Source organism: Sturnus vulgaris, chromosome 1, assembly GCF_052056855.1.
Source record: "Sturnus vulgaris isolate bStuVul1 chromosome 1, bStuVul1.hap1, whole genome shotgun sequence".
Lineage (NCBI taxonomy): Eukaryota > Metazoa > Chordata > Aves > Passeriformes > Sturnidae > Sturnus > Sturnus vulgaris.
In genome coordinates, this window is record NC_142243.1 from 15,144,482 (window position 1) to 15,165,127 (window position 20,646).

Here is a 20,646-nt window from a genome sequence, read left to right on the forward strand (position 1 = left end):
CTCTCTCACTTTGCCTGAAGAACAACAGGATGGAGCCAAACACCACTTCCCCATTCCACCAGGGCATCACTCTGCCCTCACAAGCAGCAGGAGCAGTAGCTATGAAGTCTCTACCCTTCTCAGCAAGTCTGATCAGCAGAACAACCTTAATAAGCAGAGACAACAGCATCATCCCCTGCCATCAGAAAACACCACAAGCCCTGCAAACCTCCCTGCAAAGGCAGCCATGAGGCTGCCAACATCACTCACTTCCATAGTGTATGAGAGGTGATTAGTTCTTCTACATCAGTGGTGTAAACAAGAGTATGGTATAGATAATTCCCTGGACAAGAAGCCTAAGCCATGCTCTGAGTTGCTGTGGAGCTGTCACCATCTGTGAAGGACACATGGCCTTTTCACGACCTGCTCCTGCTCAGTGCTGACTGAAAGCAGCACCAGGAAATAGTGGCAGGAAGCCTGTGATGCCCAGAGAGTATCTTGCTGGATGATCATCTCCTCTTTGGGCCCAAATTTGCCCCAGCTATCTGCAGTGTGGAGTACTCTCCCAGCCTGGGAACCTGCAGCTGATTTCCCATAAGAGTCTAAAAACCAAGCAGCAATATCAAAATGTCTGGTGGAGTTCACCACAGCCCACCTGTCACTGGCCCGAGCACTCCCAACTGGGCCATCACAGGTATCTTCTGTTCAGTTTTAGAGCAGCTCACACACACGTGGCAGCCTTGTGACTTGCGAGTGGATCTGGAGGGGGACTGTCACCCGGGGCTCAGGAGCTGACATGAGGTGCTGCAGTGCTGCAGTTTCCCCAGATCTGGTCTGGAGAGCTCCCTCCTCCCCTTCTGGACCAGCCAGGCCACGGCTGTGCCACGCTCCACATTGGAGGCACTCTACACTCCCAGGCATGGCAAGGAAGGGATGATACAAAGGTTTTCCAAGCTGCTAGCGCCTTCTGAGAGTTAGCAATAGGCTCACTGAGAATCAGAGTTTGCTGAAACAGTAATAGCAAGAAAATATTTCTATTTTTATGGAAGTGTGACAAAGCCATTTCCAGGGTTGTGTTCCCTATTTTATGTGGAAAAGCCACTTTTAACAACCAGGATATAATATTTAACTATGCTGTAGACTGGCAAGTCCCACCCCTTGCATTTAGAAAGAGATGTTTAAAATGTTAGAGAGCATTATTTGGTATTTAGCCAAGGCCAGCAATTACAGGTATCTCTGCCATGTCCAAGATGTGGGGCAGATGTGTGAGCCCCTGCAGATGCACCGAGAGGAATGGGAAGCAGAGAGGCAAGAGCCCTCCCAAACCCCTGTGCATCTACACAGGCTCTGACTAACAGCGTGCAGGAGCAGCAGTGCTGTGGTAGCTTCCAGGCTTGCACAGCCAGATCTTCTTCACAACAGTATTTCTATTTCTCCCCACTGCAAACTCAGCACCAGCTTACTCAGCACCCCTGCACACTCTCTTCCCCCGCTTCAAAATCTTTTTCCCTTTCATTCTTTTTCAGTATCTTTCCTCACGTTTTGTGTTGTCTAGTTTACTTCATCTAAAACACACCAGAAAGGATCCTCCCAATTACCTTTACATCTGTGTTCTGTCCTTCCTTCTCCAGAATGAACAGTTCCACCTGGAGACCTTCACCAGGACTTGCTGTCCTGTGACTGCTTTAGAGGGCTCACATCTCTTCCTGCCCATTATCCCAACTGGCAACCAGCAGCCATTCCTGCTCCAGGCAGACAGACTTGCAAGGGGAAAAGATGTGAAGGGAAAGAGCAGACGAGCCCAGCAGTAAGGAGACACATGGCTTTGCCACATGTTACTGAAGGTCTTTGTAAGAGGACAAGCTCCCAAGGCGACAGTGTTTTGCCCTGCTTTCAGTTTCAAGCCCACTCGGCGGGAGGAAGGGGCTTTTCCTTGTAAACCATCGTCATACTTGGGCTGGCTTCCAGTCCTGCTCGAGCCCCTTTCCTTTGTTCATCTGCAGCACTCAAATAGCAGCAGAACAATGGCCGAGCGTCCGTGTGTACACACAGCTCTTCCTGCCCAGCCGGCCCCAGCCCCGCTGTGCACGTACTCGGTGTTGTGCAAGCATGGTTGTACAAGCACGTTTTATGGAGTGACAGCAAGAGCTTCCACGGGCTTGCAGCTGTTTTAAAAAAGAAGTGCACAGGCACCTTCTTATGCTTGCTCCGCAAGAGCGGCCTTAGGAGAACAAGCAAGTCCACCGAGAGCTGTATGTGGCTGAATCCACAGTAAAACCTGGGTGTATAAGTGGCAGAAGGAGCTGGGTGTAGTTTTAAAACTGAAAAAAAGGAAGACCTTTTTCCCCTTTTTTTTCCCCTGTGCTAGAACTAAGCTTTCCTAAGTCCATCAGAAAGGCCTTTCTCATACAGACGACATTAATAAAACATATTTTCCCACACTCAGCCACTTCCCATTACCCCAGTTCTCCCAAAGGCCTTTCTCCAGCAGAAGGTGAATGGATGTGTCACTGGATATGGACATCCAGTGAACGGAAATGGTTACTAGGATGGGAGCAGGAAAGGATCACAGGAAGATGGTGTTAAGGGTTAGAGTCATGATTAGTTATCTGTCAAAACCAAAAGAAAGAGAAAGCAAAGCCATGGCATGATGCTGAAACTTACCCCCCTTCTGAAGTATGAAAAGTGGACAAACCCTGAAGGTCATGGTGGAAACCAGGACCTGCTTGTCTCCCTTGGCTCCCGTGGCTGCTTTCAGTGCTGCTTGAGCTGGTTTTCACCAGAGGTCTCTTGCTGTAGGCCCCAGCTCTGGATTCTGCTTCAATCCCATTCAGTGCTGTTCTCTGAGCAGATCTGTTCCCCGTGATTTCATGCCGGTATCCATCATACCTGTTCTCATATGAAACAGGGGGATTTTTTGACAATTTGTATCCATGAGAAATCAGGAGGTCTTCGACACTGAACATGTTGTGCTGGTTTCACTCACAGCTGTGCCATCAGAAAGCTTTTTCCAGCTGGACCCATCACTAGAAAACATAACCAAAACCAAGCAGAAGGCCACTTTAGACAAGGAAAGATACCTTTGATCAGCCAGTAAGCTACTGAAGCTAAAAGTCTCATCTCCTGCACTCAGTTTTTCACCCTCTTAATAAAATAGATAAAGCAAAGTGCATGCAGATGCTGATGAATCATGTACTGTCCTTCCCTAGACAATACACCTCCCTCACTCAGCCAAGCAGCAGATGCTGTGCTGCTGCTGCTGACTCAGTCCCTTTCACTCAAGACTTCACTGGTGATTGCAGCTTTCAGATTTCACTAATGTGATCTCAAAAACTTTGCACTAGGGGTAAGCCCACAGCTTGAGCAGGCATTTCCTTAGAAAACTATTTTTCTTCAGTCATGGAAAGGTGTGCTCTGTATTAAGTTGCTGCAGGAAGAGGGGGTGGATTACAGAGAATAAGCCTCTCCCTACAGCTCTGCATATACCAATTAAAAAAAATGTTCACATGAACAAGGACAAAATATGCATAAGAACAAAAACGAATTATACAACCACATGAGAAACCCAGGTAATATCATGCAATACCCCAGCTACACAGTCCTTTTTACAGATTATTTTCTTTTCTCCCTGCATTAGCCTGCTGCAATCCTCAGCTAGAATAACACAAAACCTAAGATTTCAAGTATGCTGTTTTTACAGCACACTTCCATTGTGTAACATGACTGGAAACAACAAGTGATGCCCATGTGTATTGCATCTCAAGAATCTGCAAGACACAGTATGGTCAAGATTTTTCTTCCCCCATGACAGCCCTCAGTTCTACACTGACTAGAGCAAAGATCCAGCAAACTGAATTAGTTGGCTGAAAAGAGTCTCCATTGTCTATACCACTCTCACAGCTTATTATGGCACTTATAGAATACCTATTCTTCCAGAGTTTTAAAATGTGTGGAAGGTAATGTTCTGTTCTGAAGGTTGTACAAAACAATGGACCCATCCTGATACATTCCTCCCTGTTTGAACTGTGTTACCAAAGGAAAGAAATTTTTAAAAGGTGGATAAAAGGTAAAACACACAGAAATAGATTTATGTAAAATATAAACTACAAGATTATTTTCCCTGCATGAAGAATTAATTTAACACATCTAGTGAGTACTGCGTGTCCTTGGTAGTAGCAAGTCCACCTGAGGATCATGACCCCTGCACTGAGGATCATGAACCCTGCACTGGCAGCTGCTTAAAAGGAGACTGTCTCTTCAAAGATCATGACACAAAAGTGCATTTTATACACTGGTCTCTACTGCTCTTCTTGGGCACGAAAAAAGGAAGAAGTCTGTTCACTACTGTTCACAAGGGTTTACTTCAAATAGAGCAACTACTGAGACGGCCGTTGCATGCTTATTTGTACTAACTCTCTCAGGCTACATATACACAGAAGTGGATGGCTTTGGCATGCTATATAAACCAGTTTCTGTGCTGCAGCACTCTATGTATTATGGCCACTTTTTGCCTATGCAGTGCCACATCCATTTTCTGTCCCACCTTGACTCCAGGATGATGTGCCAGCTGTGGAGCCAGTCTGGCCAGCTGCTCTGGGCCAGCCTGCTGTGCAGCTCCTGGGCATCCAGGGACCCTCCAGCTGCCTCCGCACTGCGCTGCCCACTGTGGCCACAGCACTTGCCCGAGGAGAGCTCACAGTGTAGAAAAAAGGGCACAATTTTCATGCAGAGCCACAATTTATCCTGGAACACCGCAAAAGTGCATTTCCAGCCTGAGAGCCTCCTGAACATGTAAAGCGGTTTGTCCCTAGAGCTTAATGAATCTCCTCCCTTTAAACACATGTAACACTACACATCCTTTAAAAACAGAGAAATAAAGCTCTGTGCTGAAGATAATAGCCCCTGATAGAACAGAACTCCAAATTTCCAGTAAGAGTAGGTGAGCCAGCAGTACGTACAAGCAGGCAGAAAGCAGGGAGGAGTGGGACCCTTCCCTCATGGAGGGAAGGGAAGGCTTTGTGGGCTATTTCTGAATGCTGACCTAAAAAGCTGGTTTTCCATCCACCCCCTGCCCAGACTGTGCAAGGAGCCAGGTATGAGCAGAGCAAAGGGAACAGCTGGCTGCTAGAACTGTTCATCTTCTAACAGGAGAAAGATCCAATGTGACTACCATAAACAGCAGAAAGCCCATCGAAGCACTCACAGGTGCAAGGAAGAAATGTGCTTTTCCTGCTATTATCAGGCTGGCTTGGAGAAGAGTTTAACCCTCTCTCTGCCACCCACTGCAGCCATCAGAGAGGCAAAGATGCGTGGGTGAGAAACCTCCAGCCCATGGGGTTTACTCTGATCCTTCTTTTGGCACCAGTGGTGAGGAGCAACAAGTGGAAGTGTGCCATGAGGAACTGGTATGACTGTCTCTTCCTGCTCTGCAAATTCACCATGTGTAGAAGGGGAAACCCCATGGTGTTATGTGTGGTGGGAGGCCCATGTGGGAGAAGGATGCTATAACTATGCCCATCACAACACCCATCACAACTCTGCAATGGGAACAACCAAGGGGGAGAATCCTGCTCCATGCTCATGGCACAAGTTCCGAGGAGCCAGCAGCAACGGTGGCAGGTGGCCACTAGTTGGGACATCGTTGGGGTACAGCCTCAAAGGACTGTGCAGAAGTCATGGGGAAGCAGCATTTCCTGCACTGGACCTGAACAGGGACAGGGAAGCTGGAAGTCCTGCCTGATCAAAGCTTGCAGGACATCAATCATGTCAGCACCCATCATCTGCAAGGATGCTGGCCAACTTTCTAAATCTGGCTACAGTTCTGGGACACTCATCCCAGCCTCCTTTAGATAAATAAACCTAAAAAAAAAAAAAAAATCAAAGGAATTGGATTGGCAGGAGTAACAAAACCATTGCTGCAGCATTGCCATGTAAATAATCTGTCAGACTGGACCGCAGAGTGAAGGCTGTGCAGAACTTCTAATTTGAGGGAAGATCAACAGTGCTGCAAAACAGTTTGTTTTTTCAGTGCTCATTTGTTTTGTTTGCCAATGACATCAGTGCTTTCTGATAGGGTTTGCTTCCTGAGGATGCCTGCTATCTTGCCAGTGTTTCCGACTTATCCCCAGCAGCCGGTACAACTCTGCATTACATTGGAAACAGGGGCCAAGCTTTTCTCTGGAAACTTCTCAACAGCACTATCAGATGCAGAGAAACAAGCGTGAACAGCGGAAATCAGCATCAGCCCCCATGTAGACAGACACAATGGACCCCACAGCCTGGGCAAACGGGACACAATGGGATCACCAGATGGAAACGTCATCAGAGCACCTCACCTTGGGGTGCTCTGTCCATGAGCACGGATCTCACCTCCGGCCTGAGAAAAGCCAAAGCGCTCCTGAAAAACACTCTGAAGAAATTTGGTGCTAGTTTCCTCTGAGCTGCTTCTGGAACTCATTCTCAGTGAGGGAAACACATTGTTTTCTATTTATGATCTGCCTTTGTCTGTAGCTTTTTCAGTGGCAGGGGTTCCCAAGACTTATTATTTTGGGGGGTACCGCCACCATCTGTATGATGACCAGTACCAGTGGTGATAAATGCCAGCACTTGCAGCAATGGCAGAAGCAGGTCTTACCTCCATGCTCTGAAATGACTTGCATGGCATTTGAATGCTCCCTTCATGGTGCTCTGAGCAGCCCCTTGGCAGGCTTCTTCCTTTAGCCCAAGTTCCAGAGAGTGTCCTGGCACATACTGGGTGGGAGACCAGAAATGACAGAGGATTTGGTCCTGGCTGCCCTCTGTAATATCTCTCCTGCCCTCCACTACTTGAAATGTAGTGGAAGGTGGTAACCCTTTAATTGACTGAATACAACCCCTGAAGTTCTTCTTGAGCATGATTTTCCCTGCCCACCTCTGCAGAACTCTTTATAACAATAATGTAAATGATTTTGTACAACTTTCAACAAAAGAAAACATCGAAGGAACGTGATTCATACTGCAAAATGAAGCACATAACATCAAGAATTGCCAAAATCACAGCACCCTGCATGGACACACAATTTGCTTAGGTCTCTAATTACATGACTTGAGGCTACTGAATTCTGCAGAACTCTGGCCTCAACTAGTGTGCAGGCTAGGTGATGGTAGTTCTTCCTGGGCTGTCTCTACAGCAGCTATTCAAACACTGCTCTGAAGATATAGTTACTAACAGGCATCTGAATTACAAAGTGTATTATCTAGATGGGTCACACATTAAACAAGCTTATCTTCACTCACGTCTGGGTGACATTATTCCTATTTCATATGAGACATGTGCCAGACAGAATATTTATGCACAGAGACTAAAGTGAAAACAACCCTCTCCACTCTAGGCACCCAGTCTGAAGTGCTTACAACCTGATTTTTTTAAGGACTCAGCTTGAAAAGTGAACTAGGTACATTCAAAGCAACTGCTGCAAGAATCTAGTGCCTCTGCACATGAACCTAAGTGTGGCAAATAGCCGTCCACACAATGAAGACATGGGATGAGCCAAAAAAACTGGTTGCAGTAATGTGTGTACTGTGCTTTCCTCCATCCCTCTGTCCATCTAATCCAACACCAACACTTTTGTCCAGGAAGTCTCATATTCCCCCACCCCTGTTAACTCCTCACCACCATGTACCTCAGTGCCTTCATTTCCCCTTTCCACACTCACCAATCCTCCTTGCTGTCCTCCCCCTCTCCTCCAGGATCCTTTCTCTGCCCTCCTGTCTCCTGGTCCCACCAGCTGAGCCACTCTTCCCACACAGCCCACCGCTGTGTCAGTCAGCCCCGTCCTTCCTCCTGCAGCCCTCACAGCTTCTGCTGCCCCATCCTCAGTTGGCATCCATCACTCCAATTTCTTCCTTCCCCTCCTGATGAACACTTATTCTCCTGTCTACGCTTCCAGCAGAAGCACCTTTGTGCCCGCTCTCTGCTCCCAGACTTGAGATCCCATCTCACCTATACCTGGAAGAAGCAGGAGCTGTCATTACAGGGATGATCCCACTGCAGCAGCACAGCCCTGGGCTGGGACTACACAGGCATGCTCTACTGGCACATCCCTTGGAGCAGTGAGGGAATGAGCATAGGGCTGGGTCACCAATGGGCTGCTCAGCACCAGAGGCTGGGCTGTGCTGATGGATGGCGAGAAAAGTCTTCAGAAAACAGAATAACTCAAAACAGAGATGAGTCTGCCAAGAACATGCACAGATGTCTCCAAGCCTTGTCACCATTGATCCTGCTCCTGAATGTGATGGCACCGCAGCTCTCAATCAAAAAGCTGGAGGATTTATTTTCTTTCCCCTTTCTAATGTGGGCAAAACAACATTCTTTCTATCCTCCCCCCTAGTTTTTCTTGGAAATGGTTGAATTGGTTTAGCTGACAGTATTAAAATAAACCTAGCCTGAGAGAGAGAGACACAACCTGAAAGTCTCAGATCAAATGATAAAAGCCTGACAGACTGGAGCAATGGAAAACAGGTTCTTATGATTGTTTTAATACTAGATGGTGCTACTTGCTCCATCTAAATATAACCCTGAGCTACATCCCAGGAGAATATCTAAGGCTTTGGACATTTTAATTGCTCCTGTTTTCTCACTCTGGCTTTGCATGCGTGCATACAAAACAGCCTATCAAAAGCACATTAAACAAGGCTTTTACCTTGCTAATTTCATCTTTTGCAGGACAATAAAGTCGGATGGGACTGACTTTATTGTCAGCAGGCTGCAGTGGTGCTGGGCAAGCAGCCACCCCAGAATGCCATGCCCCTGCCCTCTGCTGTGGAAACAATCAGAACCACATCCACTGACTTGTAGACACACGCTCCATTGGGAAAGATAAAATTAGTGTGTTTGAAGAGCCTTCAACAGTAATGTTCACTATGATCAAATGTTAGCTATGTAATGCAAAGGTATGCCAGAACACAGGAAAAAGAGATGGGAGAACATTAATGCAAGTTGGATGTATCCAACTCGGTGGGGCTTAATTAAGCATAGGCTAGGAGTAAGGAAGAAGAAGGGAACCAGTCAGGGCTGCCTCCAAGCCATGAGTAAATACCTTCTAGAAATTCTCAAAGGATAAGTGAAGGGCAAACATATTATCTAACTTCAAACAAAAGGGGGAAGGAGACAGATCTGGGGTATCATAGACCAAACAGCCTTGCTTTGATATCAAATCAGACAAATTATTATTCAATTCCCTTGTAAATACTTATAACAACTGTTGATTTGTCGTGGAGCAGGAGGGAGCAAGTGTGTGATCCAAGAAGTGTTTCCATCTCCCTGCTTGCCGCCTTGCACTGCAGCTGCATCCACTCCCACATGATAAAGTCATGAGAAAACAGAAAATACAGACTTGTCAAGAACAAATTAAGCCTAATCTGTTTAATTTTCTTCTTTGACAGAGCTGGGAGCATAGCGACTAGGGAGGAAAAAACAGTAGAAGTCACACATTGGAATGAGGAAAGCTTTGATGAATGCATGTGATAGTCTTATATGCAAACCAGGTGAATAAAATTGAGCTACACTTTACTGTGGGCAGGCATACAAATGCTTCAAATCTGTACTCAAGGAACAGTAGCAAGTCCAATGTCAACCTGAAAAGACACATAAGGGCTGTGCCTGGGGTCTTGTTCTATTCGGTATTTCCATTAATGACTTGTAAATTAGGAGGAAGATTACAATTACAAATCTTTGGGGAATGCTGTGAGCATAATCAGGGATTAAAATTAGAATAAAATCTTAATAAATCAAAGACTCAGTCTGAAATTAATGACGGAGATTCAATATAAGCAGGTGTAAAAAAGACATGTTGAAGAAGAAGGATGTCAGTACAGTAAAAGAGTCTTTGGGGCTACAGTCACAAAGAGGGAAGACATACTTTGATTCAATGATCTTAGAGACCTTTCCTAAGATTAAAAATTCTATGGTTTCATGATAAGAGCAGTGCAGGGCTTGGTACACACAGGTGAATAAGCTTGGAGATACAGCAAGAGGAGCATCACACATCAGGCTCTTTACTACTCTCAGTCCTATATCCAGCTTGGGCCCTACCTCAAGCAAGATGCTCACAGGAATGATAAAAAATTTGGCCAAGTGTGACCCCTAGAGAAGAGGGTACAAGAAGTGGGCTTGTTTAGTTGGAAAAAAAGTGTGGAAGATTGAGTTTTAAACATGTTAGGCTGCTAAAAGGCTGTGATAACCTTGTCCTACTCTCTGCAGATGTAGATGACCAAAGGGACTGACTTAGGAAGCAGCAAGGGTGATTTAGATTAGACAGTAAGAGGAACTGTCTAGCCATAATGATAGTTATGCACTGTTGATGCTGGCAGGCTGTGAATCAATACAGGCTTTCAAGAACAGACTGAATGAACATCTATCAGAAGCAGTACAGATGAGGCAACCCCGCCTCAGAAATAAGGGATTTGGGATGGAAACTAAACCTTTTAATATTCTTCCTCTACCTCCCCCCTCCAAAATTTATTGTTTTGTTGGTATGCTCCACATATTTCCAAGAAAATCAAAACCCTTTCGTACAAATCTCTGTGTTACAAATAGCCACCTCACCTCAAATACAATGTGACTTTCCCCTCTATCACCAGCCCTCTGCTACAACTCTCCTTGCACCCTCCTGTCCTGTCATCTTGGCATTGCAGGGAAGAGTGAAGGGGGGTGCTAAGGGGGAGCAGGTCTGGCACAGGGGTGGAAAAAGAAACTTTGCTTCTCCTCCAGGGATGGGAGGGACAGGGACGCTGAGACACACACTGTGGGTTGAAGGCTCCTGAGCAGGGAAGAGGCAGCAGATGAGAGGAGGCACCAGAACGGGGTCCTGACCAAAGAACTCTTATCAGGTCATGGATATGCACCAGGCAAAGCTTCAAGAAAGTTCCCATTACAGTCCATGCTGTACTGAAGGCTTCAAAGCCGCTAGTGCTACATACATAATCACCTCTGCAGACTACATGGCAGGAAGACATGCCAAAGTCATTGCTGAAGATAAGCCAACTTTATGTTGGCTCTTCATGTCTTCCCAGGACAGTCCCTCCCATTCACCTCAAAGAAATTTAAAAGAAATATGTGAATTTTTGTGTTCAACTCTCATTACCTGCGGGCAGGAGAATTCACATTTTTTCTCTAACACAGAGATTCACAGACAGTGAAAATTACAGCTCACATCCTCTTTGCATTCTTTGAGCAAAAAGACCTCACTGAATCCTGGAGGAACTGTGCCAGAGAACAAATTAATGATACAATGTGTCTCCAATAAAATTAGGAAGTGGGGAGGATGAGAGGAGCAAGTCTTAAAGAGTTAATTTAACTCTCGGAAGGCAGTTATTCCTGTCTTGTATCTCACTGGCACAGATGCATCTGCAAACCCACTATGGGATGAGAGAGAGTGCACAGCATCTCCTGGGGCAGATCTCAGCGAGTGACAGCTGCTCTTCAGGTGCTGCCATTTGTTAGGAGGTTTCAGACATTGCTTTCTCACATTTGCCAAGAAAAAATGGTAGGGAAAGGGATTTTTGGGTTTTTTTGTAATGTTTGAGTACTGGGTTCACACAATGCTAAAAAAGATGTCCCACTGTGCATGGATGGGAGTTGGCATCCAAAATAAGTTTGATTTTTTAAATTTGCCACGGACCAATCCAGGCCTGACTGAGCACTGATAGGCTGAGGCTCTTAACCATCCAAATAAATGTAAATGCATAACAGATATGTCCAAACATACACAGATACCAGTGTTTGTATTAGCTGTTTTTCAAAATGTCAACAGCTTGCTTTCACTGATGATAGACCAGCACATTAGTCTACTGAATTTGGCCTAGATTTTTTCAGAGAAGGAGCAATTGTTAAAGAGGACTCACTGATACTCTGTGCTCCAGATATAACCAGTCCTTACACCAATTGGCAGCATATGGTGTATTTCCTCAAATGACAGCTTTTGTCTGTCACAACAGGAGAGCAAAATAGTACATTTATTACACAAAGCATAATTAGTCAACTCTTTGCCTCCCAAAAAGGAACTGCAGAAGAGGATATTTTTTAGGACTCAGATGAATGTTTCCATGCTGTTTACAGTTTTGTATGGAGCAGTCCACTCTGTTGGAACAAAGCACAGGGAATCACATTTGTTGCTCACATCCTAAAACCAAGCTATTACAGGCTAATCATCCCTAAAACACCTATCCCTAACGCCCTAAAATACCTACTGGCAAAGTCTTAATAAGCTATTCTCACATTAGGACTTCATGAATAAGTATTAATTTTTGTATTTTTTAAATAGAAAACCTCTCCATCTGTACAAGACAAAAGAAGAAAAAAGGAAGAAAGGATCTCAATGATAACTTTCTTTATTAAATCTTTCAAAGCAAAAATTTTTAATAAGGGATCTATCACATGGCTGAACTTCTTTGAGGTGACAGTGACATGACTTATAGAGCCTGGGCTCTGTGATCAAAAGGATTACACACATTAGCATCCTACTAATCACAGCAGGACAGGCCGGCCCATCAGGCCAGGACTCATGGAGGAGGGATCCATAAACAAACACTTTCTCCTGCTCACAAATGTGGCTAGGAGCAGAAGCATTCCAAGGTTGGTGTGGTCTTCTCTTCTTTCAAAGAGATAAGGATTGTGTGTTCTGGAGTAAATAAATTCTCAGCATAGTCTTACACATCTGTTTGTTTACTCATTTTGGACACTACCATCCTCTCCTGTGTGTTATCCCTTTTATATTACCCTTGTACGTATAATCAAATGCCCTCTCTTCCAGACTGACTCTCTGCTTCTTCCTGTATTACAGATGCCTTTGATCTTTCTTGGATCTGTGTGTCCTGACTGGTAGTCTCAGCAGGATTTCCCCCCAACCCTTTGCTTTACCAGAAAATAAATGCCTAAGTAGCATTTTTATGCAGTAGTATAAAAAAAACCCAAAACTAGACAGATGCTTAAGAAGGCTATACGCTATCAATGCTGTGCTGCTGAGGAACTGTGTGTGCTGGGCAGGGCTGCCCACCAGTAAGGCAAGCCCAGGCTGGTAAACGGTGACCCACTCCCCGAGCATACATAAGCCCCTGGACCAACAAGTTGATGACTGCTCATCACAAGGGGGAAGATGGATCATCCTGAAATTTCAGAAACATCTGTTCATTTTTCCCCCTTCATCACCTGCAGGGTGCTATGAGCATTTTCAAAAAGCAGAACACAACTTTTAACTTTTTTTTCCTTTTTTCAACTATCTCAGATTTTTTTCCCTTGCCTCACCATTTGAGACGGTCCAAGTTATGGCTGACAAATTCCATTAATATCCTAACTGTAATACTCTTGGGCAAAGAGGCTCCTGCAGCTTTTTGCTCCCTGCAGGCACTGCCAGTACCAGAAGAACTGAGGGTTATTTCTAGGTAGATGTGAAAAGATGCCATCAGTTCACATAGAGCCCTTAACAATCGCATCAGGACTGCTGAAAGGCTGACCAACCCCTTCCTTCACAGCTGGAACTGATGAGTAAGTTTCCCCAGCAAGCCCGAGTCCACTGGCCCTTGCAACAAAGCACAATAACAAGGTTGCAGAAAGCAAGATAACCCTTCCACCCAAGGATTAGAAAACAACATCTGTTAAAAAACAAATAAACTGGTGTAATGGCTTCAGCAAGAGACCCAGAGGATTTTAGAGATGCAGCTCGTGGCTTGGTCAACACATTGTGAACGGCAAATTACAAGAGAACAATTGTTCATACCAAGCTCTCCCACCCCTGAACTCCCTCAAGGTTAATTAGAATGGCCCCTGGCCAAATCAATTAGAGGAGAAGATTTGGGCAGGACTTTGCTATGCACTCGCAACTAGTTCCAAGGTGACCAAGAAGTTCAGAAATGCCTCACCTTCCAAACAGAGCTTGCTTGGCAAAAAACAAGCTCACATGTGCCATGTCATTCTTCTGACAATCAGGAGAAACACTTAAAAGTAATGTTTCCCTAACTAACAGCTAACATAGAAGAACTTTCTGCATCCTTCCCACTGAACAATATGCCCTTGTTTATTTTCTGTGTGCTTTTTAGGTCATAAGAGGCCAGTGAAGTTATGCATCTAAAGAACAATATAGTACTGTAATATGCCAGTTGATACACACAGCCTGGCAGACCCTGAAAGATCCGTCTTTTCCAAGAGCTGGCAAATACATGTTGCAGTGTGGAGAAATACTGAACATCAGCATAGGAAGGGAGGATGCAGAAGGGCCCAGCCTTTGAAATGACAGATTAAATTGGTGTTTTGGTTGGTGTTCAAATGTGCCCTGGTGGTGCAGCTTAGAGATGACCCTGCCTTGAGGGGCACAGCCATGCCCAGCTTCTCTACCCCATGACAGCAGTCTTTCTCAACTTCCTCCACTGCCCAAAGCATCCTTGGAAAAGGGAACAGCTATAGGACCACATTGTTTCCTCCATGTGGTACCATGGTGAGTAGAACTGCACAGCATAGTAGGGTAGGGCAGATCTAGCCTCTGTGATTACCAAGTGCTGGCACAAATTAAGGGCTCTGCCAGTGGCTACATCTCTGATCTGTAGAGCCCTTCTCTGTCATTAATCTGATATTGTTTAGTTTGAAGCCGGAAGGTTGCTATTTTCCATGTGCCTGTTACCCACAAAAAGCAACAGCCGTTCTGGGCAGAATCGGAACTTCTGAAGTAACAATGAGAAACTGCTCCAGCTCACGCAAAGAAGTGCAGTTGAATACTTTTCAGCAGGACACAATTCTCATTGTCACTAGCCAAGATTTAATGTCTTGACTCTGTGAATCAGACTGACTACTTAGAACAGTTACATCGTGTGTTCACTTAAAGACATGGGCTGGAGTAACTTAATGTGTAGAGCCCATGCCAATAAAAAGCCATTATTCTCAACTCTTTACTGAAAAAAAAAAGAAAGGGAAAGGGAAAAGAACCCAAAACAACCACAACCACCCATCCTTAATAGATGCAAGAGTCCTTTGGCACAGATCCAGTGGCAGACTAAGGCCATAATTTGCAATTCTGAGGCAATTATGAAATGACATAACAGCACAGATCTCCATCTGACAGAACAGCTGGGGTTTTGTCTCCTTTGCAACAGGACGTGGTTTAAAACAACCATCAGAAAGTAAAATAACCCAAAGAACCATTTGACTACTGTGTAAATATGGGAGTACAGATAAACACCAAGAGGAACGGCACTTGGTGTTTCAGACCCCGGTGCCACATCCTCTCGTGTCGACGAGAGCCGGCACCGAGCCGCAGCTGGATCCCCGGTCCCGGGCGCAGGGGATCAACCACAGCGACCGGCGGTCAATGAAGGGGAGCGGCTCCAGCGAGCGGCATCGACCAACTTCCCCGGGACCCCGGCTCAGGGCGAGCTGCCGGGGGGATGCCGGCAGAGAGCCCGGCCAGAGACGAGGGGGGGAGAGAGGAACGAGCAGGTGCAAAGGATGGGAACCCGAGGGATGTGCCCCCCGCCACTGCCGCGGACCGCCGGCCGCCCCGGCACGCTCGGATTGCCGGCGCCCTTGCCCTCCCCGCCCGGCCCCGCCGCCGCTCGCCCGCTCCCCGCGCCGCGGCACTCACCGCTCCGGCGGCGGACACGACCCGCGCTCAGCGCCGCGGCTGCGGGAGGCGCCGAGCCCGCGGCGGGCGGGGCCGCAGGGAGGGACCGACGGACGGACGGACGGACGGAGGGAGGGAAGGAGGGAGGGACGGAGGGACGGTCCCGGCGCCCCGCCCGTCCCCCCGCGCCCCGGCCCGCCCGCCGGGCAGCGCCGCGTCGGGCTCCGAGGGAGGCAGCGTGAGCGCTCCGAAAAGTCGGACTCGCAGCTCCTGCCCTCTCTCCCTCTCCCCACGGCTGAGCGCTCATGGCTCAGCTGAGATGAGCCACTTCAACTTTCTCAGCACAAGGAAAATCTGCAGGAGGGAAGACGAGTCGATCAAGGATGGAGCGGGACACGAGCAGTCCTTTCCAAAACTTGCTGTTCCGGCTGGCACCCGGCCATGCACCCAATGGGCTTGTCTTCAACGTGGTTTTCAAGCTTTTCTGAAGCGTTGTTGGTTGCTTGCTTCTCCACCTCTCCCCTCCCCATTATTTATTCGGCTTCTAGAAACAGGTGAATAATTTGCAAATCTCTTTTGGTTTAATAACACTCTCCAAAAAAAGTATGTTTGTGAATCATTTACTTTAGTAATTGGTTGTGCCCATCAGCTGCTCGCCCTGTCTTAATTGACTTTTACCCCAGGCTATCAAAGCGCTTTTAGACATGTTCATAAATTGAATCCTATTCAGTATGTGCTGTAGTTAATAGTGAAAAAACAAGGGCAGTAAAGTTACACGATGAGTCCAAGGTCACAGAGAGAGCAAGAGAGCCCAGAACTGAATACAGGTTTCCTGGTGGCCCGGTTTCACCGGGCTCTGGGAGTAATCGTCATTGACCTGCTTTTCTACGGACATCTCCTTTTGTCTTCCAGCAGTGATAGTGTGAGCCTGCAACTGCTGACACATGATGCAGACACCAAGGACAATGCCACCGGCAGCAGGGGGACCTTGGGCAAGACCCCTTGTACCCTGCCTCTGTAGGGTACATGTGAAGTTCTTTGTGGCTTTGCTGCTTGGGAAACCCCTGTATTTTCCCACAGTAAAGCCTTGTAGCTGACACAGTAGTCAATCAGTAGAAGGTTTAGGTTTTATCACAGAGCAGCTTCATGTGGCTGTGACGATAGGGTTTCCATAAAGGAAGCCGTGCTGCCACAACTTACAGTTTATTATTTAAATATCTTGGCTCTGACAGGCAAATTGGGAGTTCTGGGTTTTTTTAATACTTGTCTTCTTTGTGTTGTAAGAAAAAAATTCTAGATTTATTTTCTCCTCGGCATGGCTGCGGCTCTGAGCTGTTTGTTCCCCTTGTTTGTAGGAGACAGTGCTGTTTATATCCCTTCTTCCCAAGACAAAAGCTTTAGCTCTGGTGGGGTAGTCGTGGTGTGCCACACAGAGCAGGTCCTTGTTCCTGGAATTCACTGCTCCCTGTTGGGAAAGCTGCTTTGGCCCTGGATTTAGGGGATAGAAAGAGGTGAGGGGGGGAACAGATTGGACCATTCCGATGTCAAAGTGAAGGGACATCTTTTTGTCTTCATGATGTCACAGCCTGTAAAGAGCATGATAAAAGCACAGAGGACAGCACATCTCAGAGCTGCCTTCCTGCACCTGGGGCTAGCTTTTGCTGCATCTTTTCTGAGAACAGTTTGTGGGCTGCAAAGGGAGGGTGCAGTCCTTGGAAGGAAGCACTCCTGCAGATTTGTCTGGTAGTCCTGAGTCCTGCAGTCACTGAAGATATCCCCCAAGTGAAGTCAAAGGACATTGAAGTTAAAGAAAACAGAGGAAAAGCTCCTAAAAAAGAAAACAATCTCCTAGGCCTCCTGTTATAGACAAAACCCCGAAAACTTGAGATGGCCATATCTCCACAGTTAGGCACCAGAAAGCAAACATGATTTTTGAGACAATAGGAGGGATGCCTTGGGCTGGATTCACAATTAACAACAAATGATGTCTGACAGCCCCAATCCATGTCCAAGGCACATTGCCCAGAGGGTTGGTGTAACACGTGAAGCTGTTAGTCTGTGATTTGGGAAGTCTGAGGGCTGAGCTTCTCATCATCAGTGGAGCTTTCAGGGACTCCCTTTGCTCCTGCAGCATCTTGCCCTCTGCCTGTTAGAGAGCAAGTTCTTTAGGCAGATGTTGCTTCTTGTTTTGTCTTTGCCCAGTGCTTGGATCAGTGGGGCTGTGGTCTCAGGTTGCTACTGCAGTGCCGACTGTGGCCGCCAGAAGGGCAAAGATGAAGGAAAGCAGATGAGGCAGGAAAGTAATTCTGCCTTTTGATGGTCAATGTGCACAACTGATGAAGCATTGCTCCCATGCAAAGCCCACAGTCCTGCAGCTGCCTGAGGAGATCTCCCTCTCCTGGCTCTTTCCAGAGAAGGGGACCATAGTCAGACATTCTTGAGTTTAGAGCTTCATCCTTAAAAAGGCTGAAAGAACTAAATGTGGCTGAGAGACAAATGTACAAATGCAGTTTGTGGAAGAGAAAAGAGCACTAAAGACAGTGTCCTGTCATGTAGGACTCCTGAGATGGGTAAAAATCAGTGTGATGGGGCAGGGTGGCTCAATGGGGCAACAGAGGAGAGAACCATTATTGTCCCTCTGCAAGGAGAAGGGCAAAGAAGCCATGGATCAAAAGCTGATGATGGCTGTGTGTGCAAATCTGGGTATCTGGGCAGGAGCACAGTGGGGCTGCATGAGCCCAGCAAGCAGTAGAGCATTCCATGTGTCACAGCAGGCAGGCTCAGATCAGGATCCTGTGGGACATGGTAGAGCAGGTCTGCGTGCCTGGGCAAGCAGGGAACACCAGGACTTGGTTCCTCAGGAGATGAAGAGCAGCGCCTGCAAGTCTGGCCTGCAAGTGGCCATTATGGACAGAAATTGTGGAAAACAGAAACACACAAACATGAGCAAGACAGACCAGATGGGGAAAATACAGATGAATTAATTTACAGGGAAGGGAAAAGGAAAAACACAGAGACATGCTGCACACCAGCCAACTCTTCAGCAACAGCACTGCAGCGTGTCATCACTACGACAAGTGAATGGGAAGTTGTGCTCTGCTCAATGCAAGTTATTGCTGCTCTATGCCTTTATAATTCTCTCTGGCCTCAAAACCTCCCTGACTGGGAGCCTCTGTTTATGTTTTATGTCCCATCAGCAGTGTCGCTGCTCAGGGCCAGAATTTTCCTGCCATTCCTACAGAACTTTTTGTGGGCTTGGAACCTCATTTCTGGAGGTGATCATCTGTGCTTTTTACAGTGAAATCACATACTTTTTCATAATGTGGTGGAGTTTGAAGTGATTAGGTGCATTAATTACTCCCCAAAAGACTGTAACAGGTTTTGTCTTAGATCCAGTTGCTGGGAAAATATTTAGGAACATATGCTGAAATCACCACATACCTGAAGTTTACCATAATTAACTAGTCACAGATGTGCTATTAAACCCCTGGTTATTTTTTTCCTCTTGTCCATCCTATATGGCATGTTACAGCCATAAGATATTAAACTTACTTAGAACAGCTGCTTGTCAAAAACAAAATAGCTATTACTTTTTTGCAAGAAAAAATTCACATTGCCCATACTGACAGTAATCACCTGTTTATACAATAGGCACCTCTTATTAACTTGGAACAGGGAAACTTCAGATATTTTATTGCCACATCAAGGGAAACACTAAGCACTGGTGCGGAGAAGGGAGGTTTTCGTTTGCCAGTTCTCTGGTGCTTCTTTAGCTATATTTTGACTTGGTATTCATATAAAGCATGACACGTGAAAGTGTGCTGGAGGGAGGAAAAAATGGGGGAAAAAAGCTAAAAATAAAAGACTAGTTAACACAGAGGAAGCGTACACCCATATCGTGTGAGTTCCTGAACATTGTGAAGACTGACGAAAAGCTGAGGGGTGTGGCACACAAATTACCCCGCAGAATTTAGCTGGTTTACATTTGGGAAAATTAGGTAGTGCTTCCAAAACTTTTGAAGTGCTAAATATTGTTAAAACAATCCTTACAGCTCTTTCATTCAAGAACTTGGCTCAGGGTACTCAGAAAATAACTAATGAGTTTCTCATCATAACACCCAAGAGAGGGGGGAAGTTATCACAGTAATTACCCCTGTTACCCAGCTGAGGAACAGAAAAGTTAAGCCTTGTTTTTCAGGGGTGTTTCTTGACTGAAATATTTGTACAGTCATTCAGCTGAAAAGCTCTCGAGAAGGATTAGAAGCTCCAGCTGGCCCCTTAGCAAGGTGTTGAGGGGAGGAAGAGTCATCCCTCAAAGGCAGGGGAAGATAAAAGGAGAAAAGTTATGCAGTAGCAAGGCATGTTGGTGTTGGATCTATCCTACTTTTCTTAGTTTAAAGTTTTAATGCTTTCTACTTCAGAGAAGACTAATTCCTGCATTTGCCTAATAATGTACTATAGATTTGACAGTATATGCATTATGTACCAGAGTACAGAGTGGTACTGTACTGATGTTATGGCAGCTCCATCCATCTCCATAAGGATACACAGGGAGGCTCAGCTGTGACTGCCACACTGGCATTCCTGCAAGAGATGTGGGCTTCACTTGATAAGGAGGGAAGACTCACAGACTCTGGGAAGTGAGACATGTACTGGGAAAAGGTCTTTTTCCAAGTAGAGGTTTTAGCTTGATTTCTGTAATAAGAAGAAATTAGTAGGAGCTGTGGATCTCATTAACATCATTGGACTAGTGCATGAGGAAAACAAACTTCAAATAAGCTGAAAAAAGAGCAGCCTTTGGTCAGATCTGAGGAGTTACCACAACGTGTTGATGATGTCTGTGGAAATGCCCACCTCACATTTAGTTGTGAGTGCTCAGCAGCCAGCTCATGTCCAGTGTAAGTCTGGTAAAGCAGTGGGTTCCACCCTGTCCTCCCATCAGATATTTGGCCACATCTCAGCACCATCCCACTGTGACCCCAGATTTATTGTGTCAAGTTCAGATACTGACCTGCTGGAGTTACAGTGAAGACTGAAAACAAACTGAGGTTACCCACAGGCATTGGCTAAAAATCCTTTG

The 20,646-nt window shown here is 46.1% G+C and overlaps 1 protein-coding gene across 5 annotated transcripts in view; it reads right to left on the reverse strand.

Moving 5' to 3' along the window:
• The window catches only part of JCAD (junctional cadherin 5 associated), a 61,150-nt gene that overhangs the window by 14,435 nt on the left and 26,069 nt on the right, over nt 1-20,646 (reverse strand). For 2 of the 5 annotated variants that reach the window (XM_014880399.2, XM_014880396.2), the window contains exon 3: nt 2,644-3,005. In XM_014880399.2, the coding sequence (XP_014735885.2) occupies nt 2,644-2,945 (302 nt within the window). In that variant the 5' untranslated portion in view covers nt 2,946-3,005. Of the gene's footprint in view, nt 1-2,643; nt 3,006-6,613; nt 6,629-15,587; nt 15,628-20,646 lie in introns of those variants that run through there. The other 3 variants (XM_014880397.2, XM_088160015.1, XM_014880400.2) reach the window with 3 other exon arrangements.